Source organism: Centruroides vittatus, unplaced genomic scaffold (assembly GCF_030686945.1).
Source record: "Centruroides vittatus isolate TY-2023 unplaced genomic scaffold, ASM3068694v2 contig_941, whole genome shotgun sequence".
NCBI classification, from domain to species: Eukaryota; Metazoa; Arthropoda; class Arachnida; order Scorpiones; family Buthidae; genus Centruroides; species Centruroides vittatus.
Genome location: NW_027122625.1, coordinates 1,399,397 through 1,417,569, shown reverse-complemented (window position 1 = coordinate 1,417,569; position 18,173 = coordinate 1,399,397). Strand labels below are relative to the sequence as shown.

At 33.1% G+C, this 18,173-nt stretch overlaps 1 protein-coding gene across 1 annotated transcript; it reads right to left on the bottom strand.

Annotated features, from left to right (window-relative positions):
• Nucleotides 1-1,374: 1,374 nt before the first annotated feature.
• Nucleotides 1,375-12,148, bottom strand: LOC136984943 (saccharopine dehydrogenase-like oxidoreductase). The gene is made up of 11 exons (XM_067282088.1): nt 11,949-12,148; nt 9,195-9,304; nt 6,995-7,075; nt 6,790-6,919; nt 6,172-6,221; nt 3,386-3,550; nt 3,200-3,316; nt 2,010-2,066; nt 1,821-1,950; nt 1,674-1,755; nt 1,375-1,597 (listed from the first exon to the last, which is right to left on the bottom strand). Exons 1-11 carry the CDS (start codon nt 12,127-12,129, stop codon nt 1,501-1,503), a joined length of 1,200 nt encoding a protein of 399 aa, XP_067138189.1. The 5' UTR covers nt 12,130-12,148; the 3' UTR covers nt 1,375-1,500.
• Between the last annotated feature and the right edge of the window lie 6,025 nt (nt 12,149-18,173).

The window sequence follows — 18,173 nt, the reverse complement described above, 5'->3', positions numbered from 1 at the left end:
CATTTAGATCACATCAAATAATATAATACATATGACCTGTTTGTATTCCATAGACGATGAGACGATTTACTTGTGGGTGAAGCAGAAGTCGGTCACCATCACCGTGCACGAATGCCACGTGGCCAATCTACACGCTGGCAGATTGGTACAACTTTTTCCGGGAAGTTGAAGAGTTTTAAATCTATTAGCCCGTGCCGGACTAACCAATAGACAAATAAGACAAATGTAATTCGGAAAGGCCCAGCTTCTTATATATCTTTTTGTATATTCATTCGTTATACCAAAAACTTTTTTATTATACAATTAATATTGTATTAGTACTTATATTCTCTATTATTAATAAAAGTTTTAAGTGACGTTATTTAACATTTCTTTAGAAGCAACTTATTTAAAGGGGGCCCAATTTAAATTTTGTGTAGGGCCCGCAAAAGGCTTAATCGACACTGCTCTCATCAGCAGAACATGCAACTTGGCGCTGAAGACTTTACACATCGAGAAGATGCTTGTTCCATGTCTGTCACACCTGTGAGAGACATCCAGTCCTTATTCTACTGTCATTAAATTTCAACCTTTTCTTTTCAGACAGACGTAACCTTGACCAGGAGATGAAAATACAACCTAGACTGTTTAAAGAGAGGTACCAAGATCACTATGTTTGGTGCCTATTGTCAAGAAACGCGCGAACTGATGTACTGACATGTATTAAACAATTCTTTTTCTTTCCGATTTGCCTTCACCATTCACTTATTCATGTGGACAGAGCAGTTGCTGCTATGGCATTAACTATCGCAAATGACGTCACGATTCACGGACAGACACGCGGAACAGATTCGCGAGTGGTGTGCTTGGTTGCCACCAATCTTCACAGCCATTTGACATTAAACAGGCGCCGGTCCACACGGGTGTTTCCACACAAGCATCGTCGCCGTCCAATGATTGCAATTGGCAGCTGTGGTCAATACACGGGAGGTACTATCATAATGCCCTACTTAATTGCCTTTTTTGCCTATAGAATAATGCACCATTGTATGAATCCCTTACATTTCCCTCTGAGGGAGAATCCTGTATACAATATATACTATTTACAGGATGATGCAAGACATATTTTATTAAGCTTGACTTTGGGTGTGTACTATCAATGGCCAGGAATTTTCTTATGGACTGTGCGTTATTGAAGGATAACGTATACAAAATGTACTTAATGTATACATTATTTCTGCTGTGTAAATTTAATGTACAGTACTTGAGAACATTGAAGAAAATATTAAACCATTTTATTTCACCAGAGATAATTTTTGTCTATGTAAATAAATCAACAATTAATATTGCCTGACTGAAAAGCAATTCTAGATTTAACATAATCAAGACAATAGATTTCTTAGTACAAATGGCAAAACATCAAACATAAAAAAACTGTTCCCATCAATCGAAATTTCATAAATGTAAATTATTACTATTTTCTGTTGAATTGGAATAGCACAGTGGAACAGTCGATCGTGATTACTTCTCTATAATACTAAACTCCATTCCTGACTTTTGTAACCGTTCTAATAGCGAAGTATCTTCAAAAGCAGCTGCCGGAGTAAAGACACCACCACTGAAAATATAATTGCAGAAATTAAATTAATCCATAAAAAGATACAAAGTAAATTTAAATTATATTTTCTTCTTACCTTCCAGGCATTTTCTCATTTTCTTTCAAACACACAACACCGGCATTGACTAGACAGAGTGCTGTAGTAATGTATGCTGGATCTATAAAAAGACAACTATGTAATTGAAATTCAACATTAAATATTAAAAGAAAAGTAACAACTAACCAGGTGCAGTTAAAATTACTTTCATATTCTTATTGGGCGGTTCTGTACGTTGTTTGTCAACATCCAGTTTATCCTTCCACCCTTCAGCCCAAAACACCGTAGTGAAGGATACTTCCTTAATCTGATACAATAAGAGGATATGTAGAGAGCCGTTATAGTAAAGATAATATATTAAATGAAATTAATTACTTCTTTTCTTGTTGGACCACCTTTTTTAAACACCCCAAAAGAAAACAAATGTGGATACTGAAATTTTTTTAGTAAAATTAAATTGATTAGAATTAAATTCATTTAAATATTTATTTTTAAAATGGAATATTGATAAAGTCAAAAACTTTTGTTATTTCTCATAATTATTATGGCTATAATACAGGGTGGTTATAATTAAAGTTGCCCTATTCAGACCTGTCTAAAGCCCGTTTTCATGGACGTATTTTAATGAAACTTGGTATATGGAAAAATGGATTGATGAAAATGGATTGCACATTGAACAAATGTTGTGAATAAAAACCTTTCGCGTGTTTCCATTTTGTGCTTCTTGTTCTTTATGCGCCATTTTTTCATCTAGTGATAAAAATTCTAACTAAATATTTTTTTTTGCGTTTTCCTTTTCCCCGTGGTCCATATAACATATTCCAAGTTTCATCAAAATACGTCCACGAGAACGGGCTCTAGTAGGTCTGACAGGTCTGAGTAGGACAACTTTAATTATAACCACCCTGTATAATCATTTGTACTAATGGTAGGTAATTATTAAATTTTAATACAAAATATCTACTTAATTAGAATTAAATTAATTTGAAATATTCTGAAAAGAAAAAAGTAATAAAATCATAGGAGTTGTGGATTCAAATTCTGCTATTTGATCTGGGAGCAATGATCGGATTGAGCATAATTGGCAATAAATACATACAGCAAGCTGAGTGCGAGTTTGGAACCCCTCTCGTTTTTCCATCCAGAATATTCTAAATTATTTAATTTTAATTATTAAATTCGATACAAAGTGGCAAGATCCTATTTAATCACCTATTTTTTTACCTAAGTTTAATCACTATTTACACTAAAGTCACAACCACTAAAGTTTAATCACCTATTTTTTTACCAAATTATTTTATATCTGCACAAGGCTGGCAGAATGCACTAAGTAGCCTATATGACAAATTAATGATAAACATAATTATTCTAGGGCATCATATAAATTCTTGCATTCTAGTGCCTGTACATTTAATTTGTTGACTTATGACCCATTATAATTTTAGATTTAGTTTACTGTATAATTATAAATGAATGCTTAACAGTATAAATTTTTTAACTATCGTATTTTGTATAAAATTTTATATTTACATTTACAGTTAAATATTCGACAATTAGCAACTTACAGAAATCAAGAGTTTTCTGCCATACTTGAAACGTGAAAAAATAAAAAGCATCGTTACCGTCAGTACAGGTAAAAATGCCTCAAATAATGATGTTACAAAATACGTTTTTATCTGCACCTGAATGTAAAATTAATTATATTAGTTTTAAAATCGTCATCAAATTATATCAGTTATGATATTAGTTACCGGTCTTTCGTTTTTATAATTGTAATTAAAAAGTTGACTTCGGAATGTGACTGTTTTATCACTTCCAGGAAAGGGTAAACACCATTTATTTGTAATGTCACTTTTAAAGAGAAAAGGTCTGAAAAAAAAATGAAATTTATTGGAAAGTAAGTGAAAAATTTCATACTAAATAATTATTACTACTTATTCTTTTATTGTATTGAAATTATTAAGATTTATTCATCAAACTTTCAGGGTGTTTCAAAAATAGCTTTACAACTCGAAGGCGTTTAACGAGATATTAGTGAACCCATAGAAGAAACACAATTTTAAAACATTGAAGTGTAGTCAAACACTTCAACCACCAGTTTTTTTTTTTTTTTTTTTATGGTTCTGTCTGACTTCAGTTGTTATGCAGCAGATATCCCATCTGTATTCAACTTCTTCATGCACGTGGTGTAGCATCTCCGATGTAACTTGAGCAACTGCAGCAGTTATTTGAGTTTGGAGTCTGGCCACATTTACAGGTAAGAGTGGCACATACAGTTGATCCTTAATACTCGCGAGGACCCACCAGTGGCCAAGCGGTCTTCATTCCCTGAACACTGGGAGTTCGGTCGTGGGTTCGCGTCTCGCTCGGACGGGCTGGCCACGTGGAGTTTTCCGGGTTTTCTCCACGCTGTAACGCCTAAATAGGGGCCACTTTCCCTTAAAAAGATCTCCCGGAAGGCACCCTTCTAGGCAGATAGCCGAAGTGTTGCGTTGCCATAAATAAATAAACAATACTCACGAGAAAAAATTTATAGGTGTTAGAAGTGGGGAACGAGATATTGAGTTTTTGGTGCGAAATGAAACTTGATGTATATGGCCAAATTTGTTCATATCCTTTTTATTTTCCAAGCATATATTACTTTCCCGAACGTTATATATAACAGAGGGAAAGTATGGCGATCTGTCAATAACTGACCCCCAAGATATTTATATTTTTGGACGAGGAGACCTTGAAACGTCGAGGAATGTTATAAAAAAAGTCGGGAGTAATTTCTGAATGTATGAATGTTAATGGGTGTGGGGGACACGATTTTTTCCATCTTATTCGAAGCTTAGTAACTCCTGTTTTTTTGTCGAAAATTTTTGAAATTTTGCAGGTATGTTTGTTTATTAGGAGGTTGATGCTATTAAATTTTGGTAATTAAAGGTCGAAGGGGTGTGGAGATAAAGGGGGTCGTGTGTATCTCCAGTATGGTCGGACTTAATGATGATTTTACTCGTTATTAGCATTTACAATTTTTTTTATAAAACCCATCCCTAACCTCGAAATTAAGCTTTTTGCCATTTTATGATATTTAAAAAACTTTTTATATTTTTAACTAAAATATCATAATAGATGGTGCCAACAAATGTTGCCAGGAAAGTTAAGCAACTGGTTGCTGGATTTTTTAAATTATTAATTGGTAAATTGTTAAAATAATGCAAAACATTTAGCTATTTACTACTTTAGTAGGCTATATAACTTTTTAATATACAGGAAATCAATGTTAATTCAAACTCGGATAGTTCGAAATCCAGTTAGTTCGTAACTACTATTTGTCCCAGCAGATACAGAGAGATTTACATGTTAAGGAATTCGGTCAGTTCGATATGGCTACTTTGAAATTGAAGGTGAAAGTTCTGTCCAAATTCCATGATATGTGCCAGTTAACTCGTGTATTTAGATCAGCTTTTAGTGTCTCCATACTATAAGAGAACAATACATCACAAACAACTCTAATCTGGTCAATATGGCTTTGCTTTTACAGTAACACATTTTCGGGTGTCATCTTACCCATCGACTACCCCCGTTCTCATAAAATATGGCTAGGTTTCGGGGTTGAAAAATTGAGCTACGAGTAGCAGATTAAGATACTTGCAGGGCTCTATACCACGGAGCTATAATACTGTAGCGGCAGCCCCTGAAAAATCAATATGCGCGCACAGGACGGAAGTCGCCATCTTGAGCGTGGAAGAAACACAGTAAGCTCGTTGCTTAATCCAAATAAAACGCATCGAATAGTAGAACTACGTGTTTACTGTATATATATGTAAATTTATAACTTTATTATTATTTGTTTAATACAGAAGAATGATGAAAAGTTGTGTTGCCTGTAGAAATCATATGACTTACCAGAACCTTATGGGCTTCAGTATGATTTTAGGCAAAAATGTTCGCATATCATAAGAGTTAAATCTTGTTGTATAGCTGAAATTTTTCATTCCTGACAATATTTTTCAATGCCATAAAAATTAGATATTGTAAAAATAAAAAAAATCCAGCCACGAGTTGCATAACTTTTCCGGCTGTTATGAGATTAATTTTAATATGGTGCGGATAATATATCTACACCTTGAAACTTTTTAAAAATGTATTACGACAAACCATGCATGACAATTTCTTACGATAAACCACAATGCTTCAATAAATTAACTAAATCTAAAATAACTTTTAATTTTTACATGTTAACGTTATACCTTTTTGGCAGAGGATGTAAGAATTGTGGACTTTTCTTAAAAATAGTGTTATTTAATTGTTTTCTAATGTTTTTAGCTTTGTTCAAAGTCGTTATTCCATGAACAGCAGAGCTCCATGTTCCTGAGTTAAAAGTTGTATCCTAAAATTTTTAAATATTCCTTTAAAATCTCTACATTTATTTTGCATATGTAATTAATTAAAACTATGTTAAAAAGAACATAATTATTCAAATTACAGTTTGAGGATAATTAAATTTATAAATTGTAATATACTACATATAGAAGCAAAGAATATGCACCAGTAGTCCTTTACTAAGTTTCAGATATGTTTCTACAGAATTAAGATCACCTGAAATAAGAAAAATATAATATATAAAATTTACCTGTGTTCTATTGTTAGTACAGTGATGCCCAAACCTTTCAATTAGTAGGCCAAACTGTGCATAAGTATACGAAACATTCAAATATTTTGTATATTCCATATATAAATGGTAAAAATGAGCTTATATTTTTTTTATAAGTGATATATCAAATATGTTCATGGGCCAGATTAAGGTGTGTGATTCGGCTATAGTTTGGGCACCACTGGCTTAGTATATAATTTCTAATTATTAATATGAATACAAGATGTCAGCTTAACTGCATATCCTTATGTAAAAATTATTTAGTTAAATTGATTAATTAGCCTAAATACAGCATGATAAATCAAATGATTAGGTTTAAAATAATATTATAAATTAAACATTTTAACTATCAATAAGTGCACAGAAAAGTTAAAAGCATGAAATTGATAATCAAAAAGATTTTCTTTCATAAATGCACATTAATAAAATGACATTAATATTTAAATGTTGCATATTTATATACAAAAATGATTTAAGATAAAATTATATTAATCAGATTATATATACCAATACCTGGAAATATTTTTTTAATTAGAGATACTCCCAAGTCACAAGGAATGCTGCTAAATCCACAAGCTCCAATTATATAAATTCCTTTTTGAATTGCTTCTTCATGATATTTCAATTGCATCCCTTCAAGAAACTAAAAACTCTAGTGATTAATGAACCATTGCCATAAAAGAAATAATAAACTATTAATTCATAACATTAGATTTACCTGTGGTTCTGCACTAAAATCCAAATGATGAGTTTCGGCAGCCAGGCATGCTTTAATGACAGTCTCTCCATATAAATAGTACTAAATTCCACAAAAAGGATTTAACTGGAATTATCACAACAATCTATAATGTAGGTTTAAATTTTAATGTCAGATTATAATCACGGATAACGTTATCAATCGGATTATGTTATCGGTCGGATATTGTTAACTTAGTCTGTCCATAAACATTCCATGTGTAGTTAAAAAGAATCCGCCTAGTATAATCAAACTTCGGCTATTGTTATCAATTGTGATAATTACACTTGGAGACAAACTATAAGAATTCTTAGTACTGTAGATCTTTACTTGAAGCTTACCCTCGGAAATGAACATTCCTGCTGTGATTTTTTAATTTAAGTTTGCGATCTGTTGAATTAAAAAGTTATTTATTTTTAAAAACTTGTAGCATATATGAATGTGTAATGTCGTATTAAATGTACATTTTGTGATAAATATAAATAGTACACTTTCGTACTGTAATTATTTATAATAAATTGTGTTGAATAATGAAAATTTTTCCTTCGGTTTAATGTTATCAGCCTGTTATTGTTATCAAAAGTTGCAAGTCCCTAAGTGATCATAATAAGCGGATTTCGCTGTACTATGCGTGATAGTCATCATGTATACATATAAATTAAGTAAATAATTTTTGTTTTTATGATATAATTTACATTGATTAGCCTTGCAATGGGTTTTTAAACACATTTGCATGTCAGATTATTAATTAAAATATTCATTCAATTTTAATATACAGTGGTACCTCGTAGTTCTGACGCTAAATTTGACAAAAATTCACTTCAGAGTTCGAACGGTGCTTCAAAGTTCGAGATGCACGTGTACAGTGAAAACACTTGTTTTCGCGTTACGCTCGTATGTTTTCAGTGCTTTTTTCGCTTTAATTTTGGTGTGTTTGGTTACATATATTGTTATTAGTGGATTTTTAACAATTTCTTCCTGCAGCTTTTCTTTGACCACAGCTTGTGGGCGCCCCTTACGAACGGAACGTTTTAACCACCGTTAATTAATTTGCGGCCGGATGGCCGAGCGGTCAAGGTTAGCAGCCTGCCGCCCTGGGGGACCCGGGATCGAATCCGGACGGGTCGAGAAATCCCCAGGAATTTTTCGGGGGTGGTCCGTCCGGATATGTCGGTCCCCGTCCCTCACCACCCGGCCGCCTCATTGTGGGCCTGGCCGAACCCATAATGGGCTTGCTATAAGAGGCCCTCTTAGTGCCCACTGGGCGGAAAGAGTTACAAAAAATAAAAACACCGTTAATAATAGCAAAATCTTTCTGTCGACCCAATATAACCTTTATTTATTAACCACGACATCCGAGAAAAGTGTGTGGAAGCGACGAAATCTAAGAGGAAGGTCACAATATCAATTTTTGACATGAAGGAACTTATCGCGAATCACATAAGACAGATCTGGCAGCCATGTTTAAGATGACAAACTTAACCTGTAAGTGCAATTTTCATTTCATTATCCAGTATTTACGTATTTTATTTTTGTTTTCGCATTTTAATTTACTATTAAGGAATAATAACACAGTTAAGTGTATTTGCTGTTTCAAGTTTATCGAAGTGGGTATCGTTTAGGATCTGGAAACGGATCTTAATTTGCTTTCCATTATTTCTAATGGGAAAAATTGATTCAGACTTCGAACGATTCGGAGTTTAACGACTTCCTGGAACGAATTAAATTAGAAGTACGAGGCACCACTGTATATGTGTTAAATACATATATATATATATATGCAGGCTCAGAGCAGGACTCGAACCCGCATCCCCTGCTTACCACGCAGATGATTATCAGTTATGTTAACCAGAAGTAATAGCGTGGTTGAGGCCGAAGTTTTAAACGCGAAAACGTGTACGTCGGACGTTCAGCGCCGCTTTCCTGTAAGCCTAGAAGTTTGACAATGTCATTTGGAAAGTCAGTGGAATCGCGCTCGACATTTCAAACGCCATTGTCAAACTTCTAGGCTTACAGGAAAGCGGCGCTGAACGTCCGACGTTTTCGCATTTAAAACTTCGGTCTCAACCTCGCGAATAATTTTACATGGTAAGCGGAGGATGCGGGATATTCAAGTCTTTCTCCGGACCATCTTTTCTCCCAAATACTCTAAATTAATTTATTTCTCACGATTAAAACTTACTGGTCCTACACAATTTAAAAGAACTTTGGCCTTCTTACACATTTCTAACAGTGAATTTTCATCACTAACATCAGCAATAATAATGGGTATATCTGCATTTATTGTTTCACCTGCAAGAATAAAAGTTTATCATTAAAGATGTTATTTTTTACTCTTTATCATAATGATATAATAATGCAATACTGTACTTTATAATAATAACAAAAGAATAAAAACTGTAACGAACTGAAATATTAAATGATTATGTTATTCTTTTGACTTCTATTATTCATTAAATAACGAGATGTTTGATTCCGGAAGAAGGTGGTGTCTTGTTTAATATAAAAGGCTCATTAAAAAAAATAAATAGCAGCTAGTAATTTAGGAAACAATTTCTGAAAATTAATTAGTATATTAATATTCTTCCTTCAAAAATTGTTTACAGAAATTTTGTTATGTGCAGGAAGGAAAAGTGATTTCAAGGACAAAGTAAATACTTTTTAAAAAGTAACAAAATTAAAACATGCAAAATGACTAAGAATTAAACTTTTTGCTCAATTTCCATTTAAAAAATAATAATAAAAATCTTGAGCATTCTTGAAACTTTCAAGAATTCCCAATTGAATTATTTAACTTTGCCAAACTTGTAATTAAATTTTAATATTTATTACTGCAATTTTTTTTATTACGCATGATGCAAAACAATAAAATCAAAATAGTACCATCAGATACTAGTAATATTCTGATATTACTGGTATATATTTTTAATATATCTATTGCTTCCGATTAAAATGGCTGAAGGTATTTCACATTTAAACTACATGGTAGAAACTAAAAGGTCTTTCATACCTTTGTCGCGTCTAATCACCAAGAACAGTTCCTTTTCAAAGACGACTTTTATTAGAGGGTATAACTTTTTTATTTTATTTATTTAACGAAAGACAACGGCCGTACACAAAGGGTTTTAGCCGGCGGAAGAAGGGAAGGAAAGAGGGGAATGGAAGGAGGAGGACGAGGAGATAGAAAGAAGAGCTGTGTTGTGTGTGTCGTGGGGAGAGAGACCACAGCGGCTTAGCTGCGGGATATGAATGAAAGTAAGCGATGGTACTGTACATTGTACGCGTCTGGACGAGTTGCCGTGGTGTACTGTACGAGGCCAGTTGTAACTCTCCAAAATTTCCTCTGTTATTAGAGCTGTTTTTTGACGTGTACGTCGATTAGGGTTTCTCAAACGGGATCCCGGTTGTTTTTATAACCCGGGAAATCCCGCAAATTTCTTAAAAGTTCACTTTTTTCTTATTTTGTATTAAGGTTGAGAAAATTTTGCAAATATAAAGTATAATTAACTCATAAACGGTCAGAATACATTTGTATTTATTAATTTTAAACCTACTTATAAGTTTTCTTATGGCATGCCACAAATGGTCAATAATCAATACATAGCTTATTTGTGGCAGGACTCCGAAAATTCTTTACTTGTCAGAAGCTGTAATATCTGGAATAATTGTGCTTACGCTGTCTTAATTTTTAACCATGCCCAGCGGCATCAATAACTTCGTAACGCCAGGTTGTGTAAATTGGGCAAGGATACAAACGAGTACGAAGTCTGCAAGTATGAAGTTTCCTTCATAAATCTGATTATTAAAGCCAAACGAATTGCCGAATTATCGGGCTATAAGCTCGATGCCGCTATTAAAGCAGCCGAGGTAGACAAATCAAGAATACTAGAGAGCAAAAGAAGTACTACAATCTCGAAAACGAACCAGAAATCTTCCAAGCTACGGCTGGAAGATTTCTCACATCAATTGAATCGGAAAGGGAATTCTCGATAGCTGGACTTTTCATTACACTTTAATAAATTTTTTTTCTATTTGTGAAAATTTCTACGCAATTCAAAAGTAATTTTTAATATATATCTTACACAGCATTATTAATGTGATTTTGGAGGTTGCAGAACGTATTAAATTACTTTAAAAATGAAAAATAATTATATCATTTGATATAAAGATATTTTGCATATCTTAAAAATAATCAATTTTATCCCGGGAAACAGTTCACATTTTCCCCGAAATCCCGGGACAAGCAAAGGACCAGGAAATGAGAAACCCTAATGTCGATGTAAGAAGTAGGAATATAACTGAAAGTGATTGTAGACTTAGCAGCCGATTTGGCAAGACCCATTGAAAATCTACTCTAATGTTGTTATTTAAGTGCCTGAGGATGTGATTTAAGAGATGCACGAGTTTAATGCGGCTATCCTGTGTAAAGCTATCCTACCATCCGAGTATGTGCGCTAGTACAAAAAATGTCTCTTATCCTGTCTACGCCTAATGTGGATCAAGCTAGTATAAATAGATAATGTTTCTGTCTGAGCAATCGAACAGTGTGGACCTAATTTGAGCACGCTCTTGTGTATTACGAATTACTTATAACAGTTAACATTGTAGAAATATTTATATATAGCAACTATAATATTCAATGAATCTCCATGATAACGAACGTTCTTAATGCTACATCGTCTACATTAGAAATAAATATTAAAACAAATACAGTTAACCTGTGTAAACCGGAATCGCACTGTGCCGAATGTTTTTTCCCGATTTGGCAGATTTCCGCTTAGAACAGATTTTTTTTTTAACGTAGAAAATTGCTCCGTTCTGAAGAATTTTCCCCCTTTGTGAAGGTTTCCTTTTTATTCCGGTTTCGTTTCAGATAGGTTGTACTGTATAGATACATACAATATATATTATTGATAAGAACTGTTTCCATACATACCGACAGACTGCAGATACTTTCTTGACCTTTCCATTACAGATTTTAACTTGTTTTCGTTTCTAGCGGCTAAGGCAAATTTCACGTTTTCGGCTTTAGACAGTCGCGTTAATTCTTCGAACACGTATTGACCCGTAAAGCCTGTAGCACCAAAAACAATTATGTCAAATTCACGTGAAGACATCTTCACACCCGAACGACAAATACCAAATTTGCAAAAGCAAGACCAATTGCGTAGCAGTAGCGTATTAACGAAGTCAATTTACCTCACTAATATTTCATTTCAATAGTGCCGATGATAAGTGGGACAACCTGTATGTGTGTGTGTGTATATATATGGAGAGAGAGAGGAAAAAAGGGGCATCGTGCATTACTGAAGGATCTTCGAAGGTCGGATCAACGCTTCCACAAGGTGGCGCTAGTTGCACGGCTGCTAACTTGTCCTTGAAAACAAGGAATGGGAGTTTTGGTAAACATACCACGAAGTCGCATTAGTAGTTCATTAATTTCTTTTATATTTGCAGAATAGGCTAGAAGTCGCGAATTTTGTGTTGGGGGTTCCCTTTGGGGATTAGGAAAAGGGCAACTGAGACGAAGAGGGTGGGCACGTGCCCAAAGTATTATATATATATTATATATAGGCCTATATATAGTTTTCATGATTTTATATCATTTTATGATTTTATATGATTATATGATTTTCATGATATAAGGAAATATAATAGTTTTTTTTTTTTAATACAGAGAAATGCCGGAAATGGATATTTGTAATTTCTGTGGTTTGTTTATTATTAAGCTATGGCAACGCAACACTGGGCGATCTACCTAGGGGGATGCCTTCCGGGAGATCTTTTTAAAGGTAACTGGGCCCTATTCGGGCGTTATAGACGTGAATAAAACCCGGAAAACTCCACGTGGTCACGACCAAACACCAAGTGTTCAGGGAACGGAACCGCTTGGCCACTGGTAGGCCGATTTCAACGGTAATTTCGTTGTTCTAGCATTCAGAATTCGTAATTTCTTCATTTTAACGTATGATTAGGGTTTTTTTTTCTATTTTGGTTTAAATGTACTGATTGTGTAAATTATATTCTAAATCTTCGTGTTTCCTTGTGAAATACTTTCTTGAACATAGTAACCTAAACTTGAATTTCGGTGGTTTTTTTTTCTTTTTCCATCCTATGGGCACTAAGAGCGCCTCTTTCAGCAAGCCCATTATTGGTCAGTGCGCCCATTATAGGTCATACCGCCTCACTGTGAGCCAGGCCCACAATGTGGTGAGAGATAGGGCCCGACATATCTGGACGGAGCACCCCCGAAAAATTCTTGAGATTTTTCGAACCGTTTGGATTCGATTCTGAGTCCTCCAGAGCGGTAGGCTGTCACCTTGACCGCTTGGCCATCCGGCCGCTGAATTTCGGTGTTACAGAGTTTAGGGGTCCATCAGTGGCCAAGCGGTTCTGTTTCCTGAACACTGGGAGTTCGGTCGTGGGTTCGCGTCTCGCCAGGACAGGCTGGCCATATGGAGTTTCCCGGGTTTTCTCCATCTGTAACGCCTGCATAGGGACCAATTACTTTTTAAAAGACCTCCCGGAAGGCATCCCCCTAGTCAGATTGCTCAAGTATTGCGTTGCATAACTAAACAAACTTATATAACAGTGAATAAATTGTGAGATTTTTAAGCAATTATTCACGTTCAAAATAAGGAAAAATTTATTCTATACAAGCAATTATTTTTAAATTATTAATCACTTACGAAGGCCGCCCGGCTGATTGTCCAAGACGGTTCAGATCTGAAATTACCTGTTTATTATTTTCTAGGGGTACAATCGTTTCGAAATTATCATCCGACGCCATTAAAGAATTAAAGCTACTTACACATTTTCTTCATATAAAGAATTAATGAATAATAATACCTATAAAATCGAAGTATCGTGTTTCACACGAAGTATATTTGTTAATGGAAGAATAAAATTGATACCAATGACGTCAGATTTATCTACTTACATTGATGTATGTGATTTCTTCGGGCATTAAATTCGAGAAATAAAAGAAAATTCTGGCTAAGGTCCTGAAACTATGAGAGAGAATTTTATTATTCATTGTCATTAGCCAGATTGAAGCTGGTGTTTCCAATTCAAAAACAATGTTGGACAAACTAAACTGAAATTATCTTCGAAAATATTGCAAATTGAAGACTAAATATAAATAAAAATTTGATGTCTTCACGCATCCTTCACACAATATGAATTCATAATTTTAACTCAAATTATGTAAAGGATGATTGAAGAAATCAAATTTTTATTTATATTTAGTCTTCAATTTCCAATATTTCATCCTGGATTTTTCATGAAATTACCTTGATAATTTTTTTTGAAAAAAATGTACAATTTTGTCATCTGAATGTCTAATACAGTGTTAAAAATAAAAAAAGAAACAGTTACAGAAACACATTACATCATCACCATTAATTTAATCTAGAAAATGTACAAATATAGTGTCTATGTATGTGTCTGACTGATTCAATATGAACCCAGGTATTTGTATACTTAAATAATAGCATTAAATTTAAAATTTTTATGTCATAAAAATGGAAATTGAAATTCAGTTTCCTCAATGTCAATCTTTTAGAAATTACACTTCAAATACCTCAATTCTAAATAATTTGCAATTACATTGTGGCTGTAGGTGTTGGCAGAGAATGGTTAAAAATGAAAAGGAGCGAACATCAGATGGATCCAAAATATAAGAATCTTAAATTTTTCAATAAATCCAGTTGTAACACTTAATAGTATATTTTATGTGATAGCATATGATAAGCAATTAAAATTGATAAACAAAGGATATCAGAGAGATTCTAGGTTCAAATATGTCCTTTAAATGTAAAATTATTTACATAAACAATGGGAATTTTTGTGATAGCATCAAGAGTCAAAAGGAGTTGGAAGAAACTGAAACTACATTTCAATTAATTCGTTTAGGCTACTCTGAAAATTTTACTTTTTATAATTGTCACTGAATGTGTTAGCAAGATGATGTAAATCTGTGACTCTCTCATTTTGGTGATGACACGAATGTCTGCAGGAGTGAGGAGTGCAAGATACAGCTTGCATTGCATTTAATAAGTGCTGTAACTTAGTAATAAATATTGCAACTAACTCTGCTCACCAGAAGTGATAGTAAATGGTAAAATTGCCATTGTTCAGAGTTTTCATCTACGGAAGCAAAAATGCCTGACAGCCAAAAATTACATGACGTAATTTCTTACATTTTTAAAAACACCCGCGTGTAAGTAATACAAAGTTTCTTAATTTTTTTGATTCCTTCCACCAGCAGAGAATTCTTTTAGCTTCAGGTGACTGTAAAAAATCTTTTATTAGTACTATTGGAGTTTAAACAAGACTTCAAAATGGCATCTTGGGACAAAATGGTGTTATTTTGTCGTCTCTCTTTCGTCACTGAATGACATTACTGCAGATATTCCTATTCTGTTTTGACAGAAGGTTGGATATGTATGATGTGTCAACGAAGGGAAATTGCTCATGTGGTGAGGAAAATGAGGACTATGAAGTTCACAACATTTTTTCATTATGTCTTCAAGAAAGTAAATTTCTGTAGAAAAAAAATTCTGTAATAAACCTTAAATATTATTAATAATATCTTTATTCACAAAAAGGGGATTATCCCTGTTGCAGGGGGTTGTACAAAATTGACTTATAAATTTTCGTATTATTAAACCATTAATTAGGTTATTAATATTTAATCGTTCTTATACATTGGTTTTATATTGTTTAGTTATTAACATAAATAAATATAGTTATTTTAACAAACACAGTAATATAATTATACAATAGTGGTAATGTTATACAATGTTGATATATTTAGACATACTGACATAGATTTACAACATTTTTGTAATCTTAATGAAATAATTATACAGAGAATAGAGATCGTTTTTATTTAGGTTATTTAGAGAATTTCTATAATCTTGGGATGAATCACTTTGGAGTATTCGAGGAATGTTGAAAGAGTCACGTACATTAGAGAGGTTTTGACATTTCTGAAGTAAGTGTTCAATTGAGAAGTTATCGAATTTGCACCATGGGCAATGATTGTTTGACAGGTCAATATAGATATTATTGATATAAAGGGAATATTTATTTAAACGTAATTGTGAAATTAGCCTTTTCACGTTGAAGTTAGTTGATTTTATCATATAAGGTTGTACAGAAGGTATTTGTAAAATTTTTAAGTACCAGGGATGATAGGTATTGTGATTTAGACTATTTTGATCCATATTTATAGATTGAGCGATAGCTGATTCCATTAATATAGTATATCCAAATTTCCAGTCCTGAATATTATCTTTGAATAAAAGGTCTGATACTCCACAAGAATTTAGTACTGTATTATATTTAGTTTAGTTTGCCAGAGTTGTATTGTAGTTGATTTTTTACTGCCTTTGATTATTTCGTGATGCAGAAATGTAATATTACTGTCGAATTTGAATTTTAAACGATAGTAGAATTTAATGATACGTTTTAAGAATAATGGATAAGAGCAAATACGGTTAGTTTCGTGGCGAATTGCGTAGCCTGGGACTGTTCTTTCTAAGTGAAGAAGTTTGCGGAGAAAGTAGATGTGAAATTTTTCTAATTTATATATATAATCGAGACCCCATATTGGGGATGCGTAATAAATGATTGGATTAATGATTGCATTATACAATTTCATATGTATAGATAAATCGGAGGTTTTTAAGTTAGAATATAAGTTTAGCAGATTATCTACAGCAAGTTTTACTTTATTGTTTAAATACGTAATATGTGCTTTGAATGTATGATTCCAATCAAATATAACACCTAGGAAATTGACTTCATTTACCATTTGCAGAGGTTGCTTGTCTAGATATATCGTTGTTTCTTTTTTGGAGATTTTACTATTCTTACGGAATATAACGACTTTCGTTTTGGTAGGGTTGATTGTTAGTTGAATTGAGTTGAGCTAAGAATTTAGGTGATTAATTTTTCTTTGTAGTGATATTTTTGTCGGAGCAAAGATTGCAAGGTCATCAGCAAATAACACATAATGAAAGGTCTTGTCACCAAGTTCTATTCCATCTGAGCAATTCTGAAATATGTGATCAATTTCAAGTAAATAAAAATTGAATAGGTATGGCGAAAGAGGGTCACCTTGGAGTATTCCACGTGTTAATGTTAGCGATGGTGAGACGGCTTTGCCCTGTTTAATTTTTGCGTTATAGGTTGAGAATAGCTTAGGTATTGTGTTTGCAAATTGATTACCTGCTCCGTTAATTTTTAATTTATATACCAATAGCGGCACAAAAACAGAATCGAATGCTTTTTGGATGTCAATGAATGCAACATATATTTTTCTTTGCTTTTTTCTCAGATGAAGTTGTATTATGAATGATAGTAGGAAAATAGCAGATTCTGTTCCTTTATTTTTGAAGAAGGCGTATTGAAATTTTGCTTCGAGGTCAGTTATTTTAGTCCAGTATTGGAATTTTGTAGCTAATAAAGATGTAAAACATTTTCTTAATGTTGACAGTAATGCTATTGGTCTATAATTAGTTGGAGAAGTTTTATCACCTTTTTTATGTATCATTGATAAAATTACTGAATTCCAGGAGTCCGGGTAGTTAGTTGTTTTGTACATAGAATTGAAAAGTTGTAGCAGTTTCACTCTTGCTTGATTTGACAATGTTTTTAGGAACTTAGTTGGAATATGATCATTTCCTGGTGATGTATTAATGCGAGTTTTATTTATGATTTCATCAAGTTCCTTGAGTGTAAATTTAGAATTAAGACATTCGTTGTTGGAGTTGTAGTTAAACATTAAGTTAGGTATAATTTGGGTAACAGGAAGGCGTTGATAAAATTTTTTCCAGGCTTCAAAACTTATCATTGAGTTATTGTCACATAAGTCAAATTTAAATCGAAATTTTTGTATTATTGTCCAGAAAGTTTTGCTATCATTGCTACTTTTTAGTAGTGTTGTTTCAAGTTTAGAAAGATAATTTTTCTTTTTTGCTTTAATTAGGTTATTATAGGTTTGCTTGAGCTTTCTGTAGTTATTGAAATTTAAAGTATTTGAGTTTTCACGGAATGTTTTTAAACTTGTTTGCTTCATTTTTTTCATCTTGTAGCAATCTTTGTCAAACCATGGTTTTTTAAATTTGTTCTGAATGATTCTTTTATCGTTTTT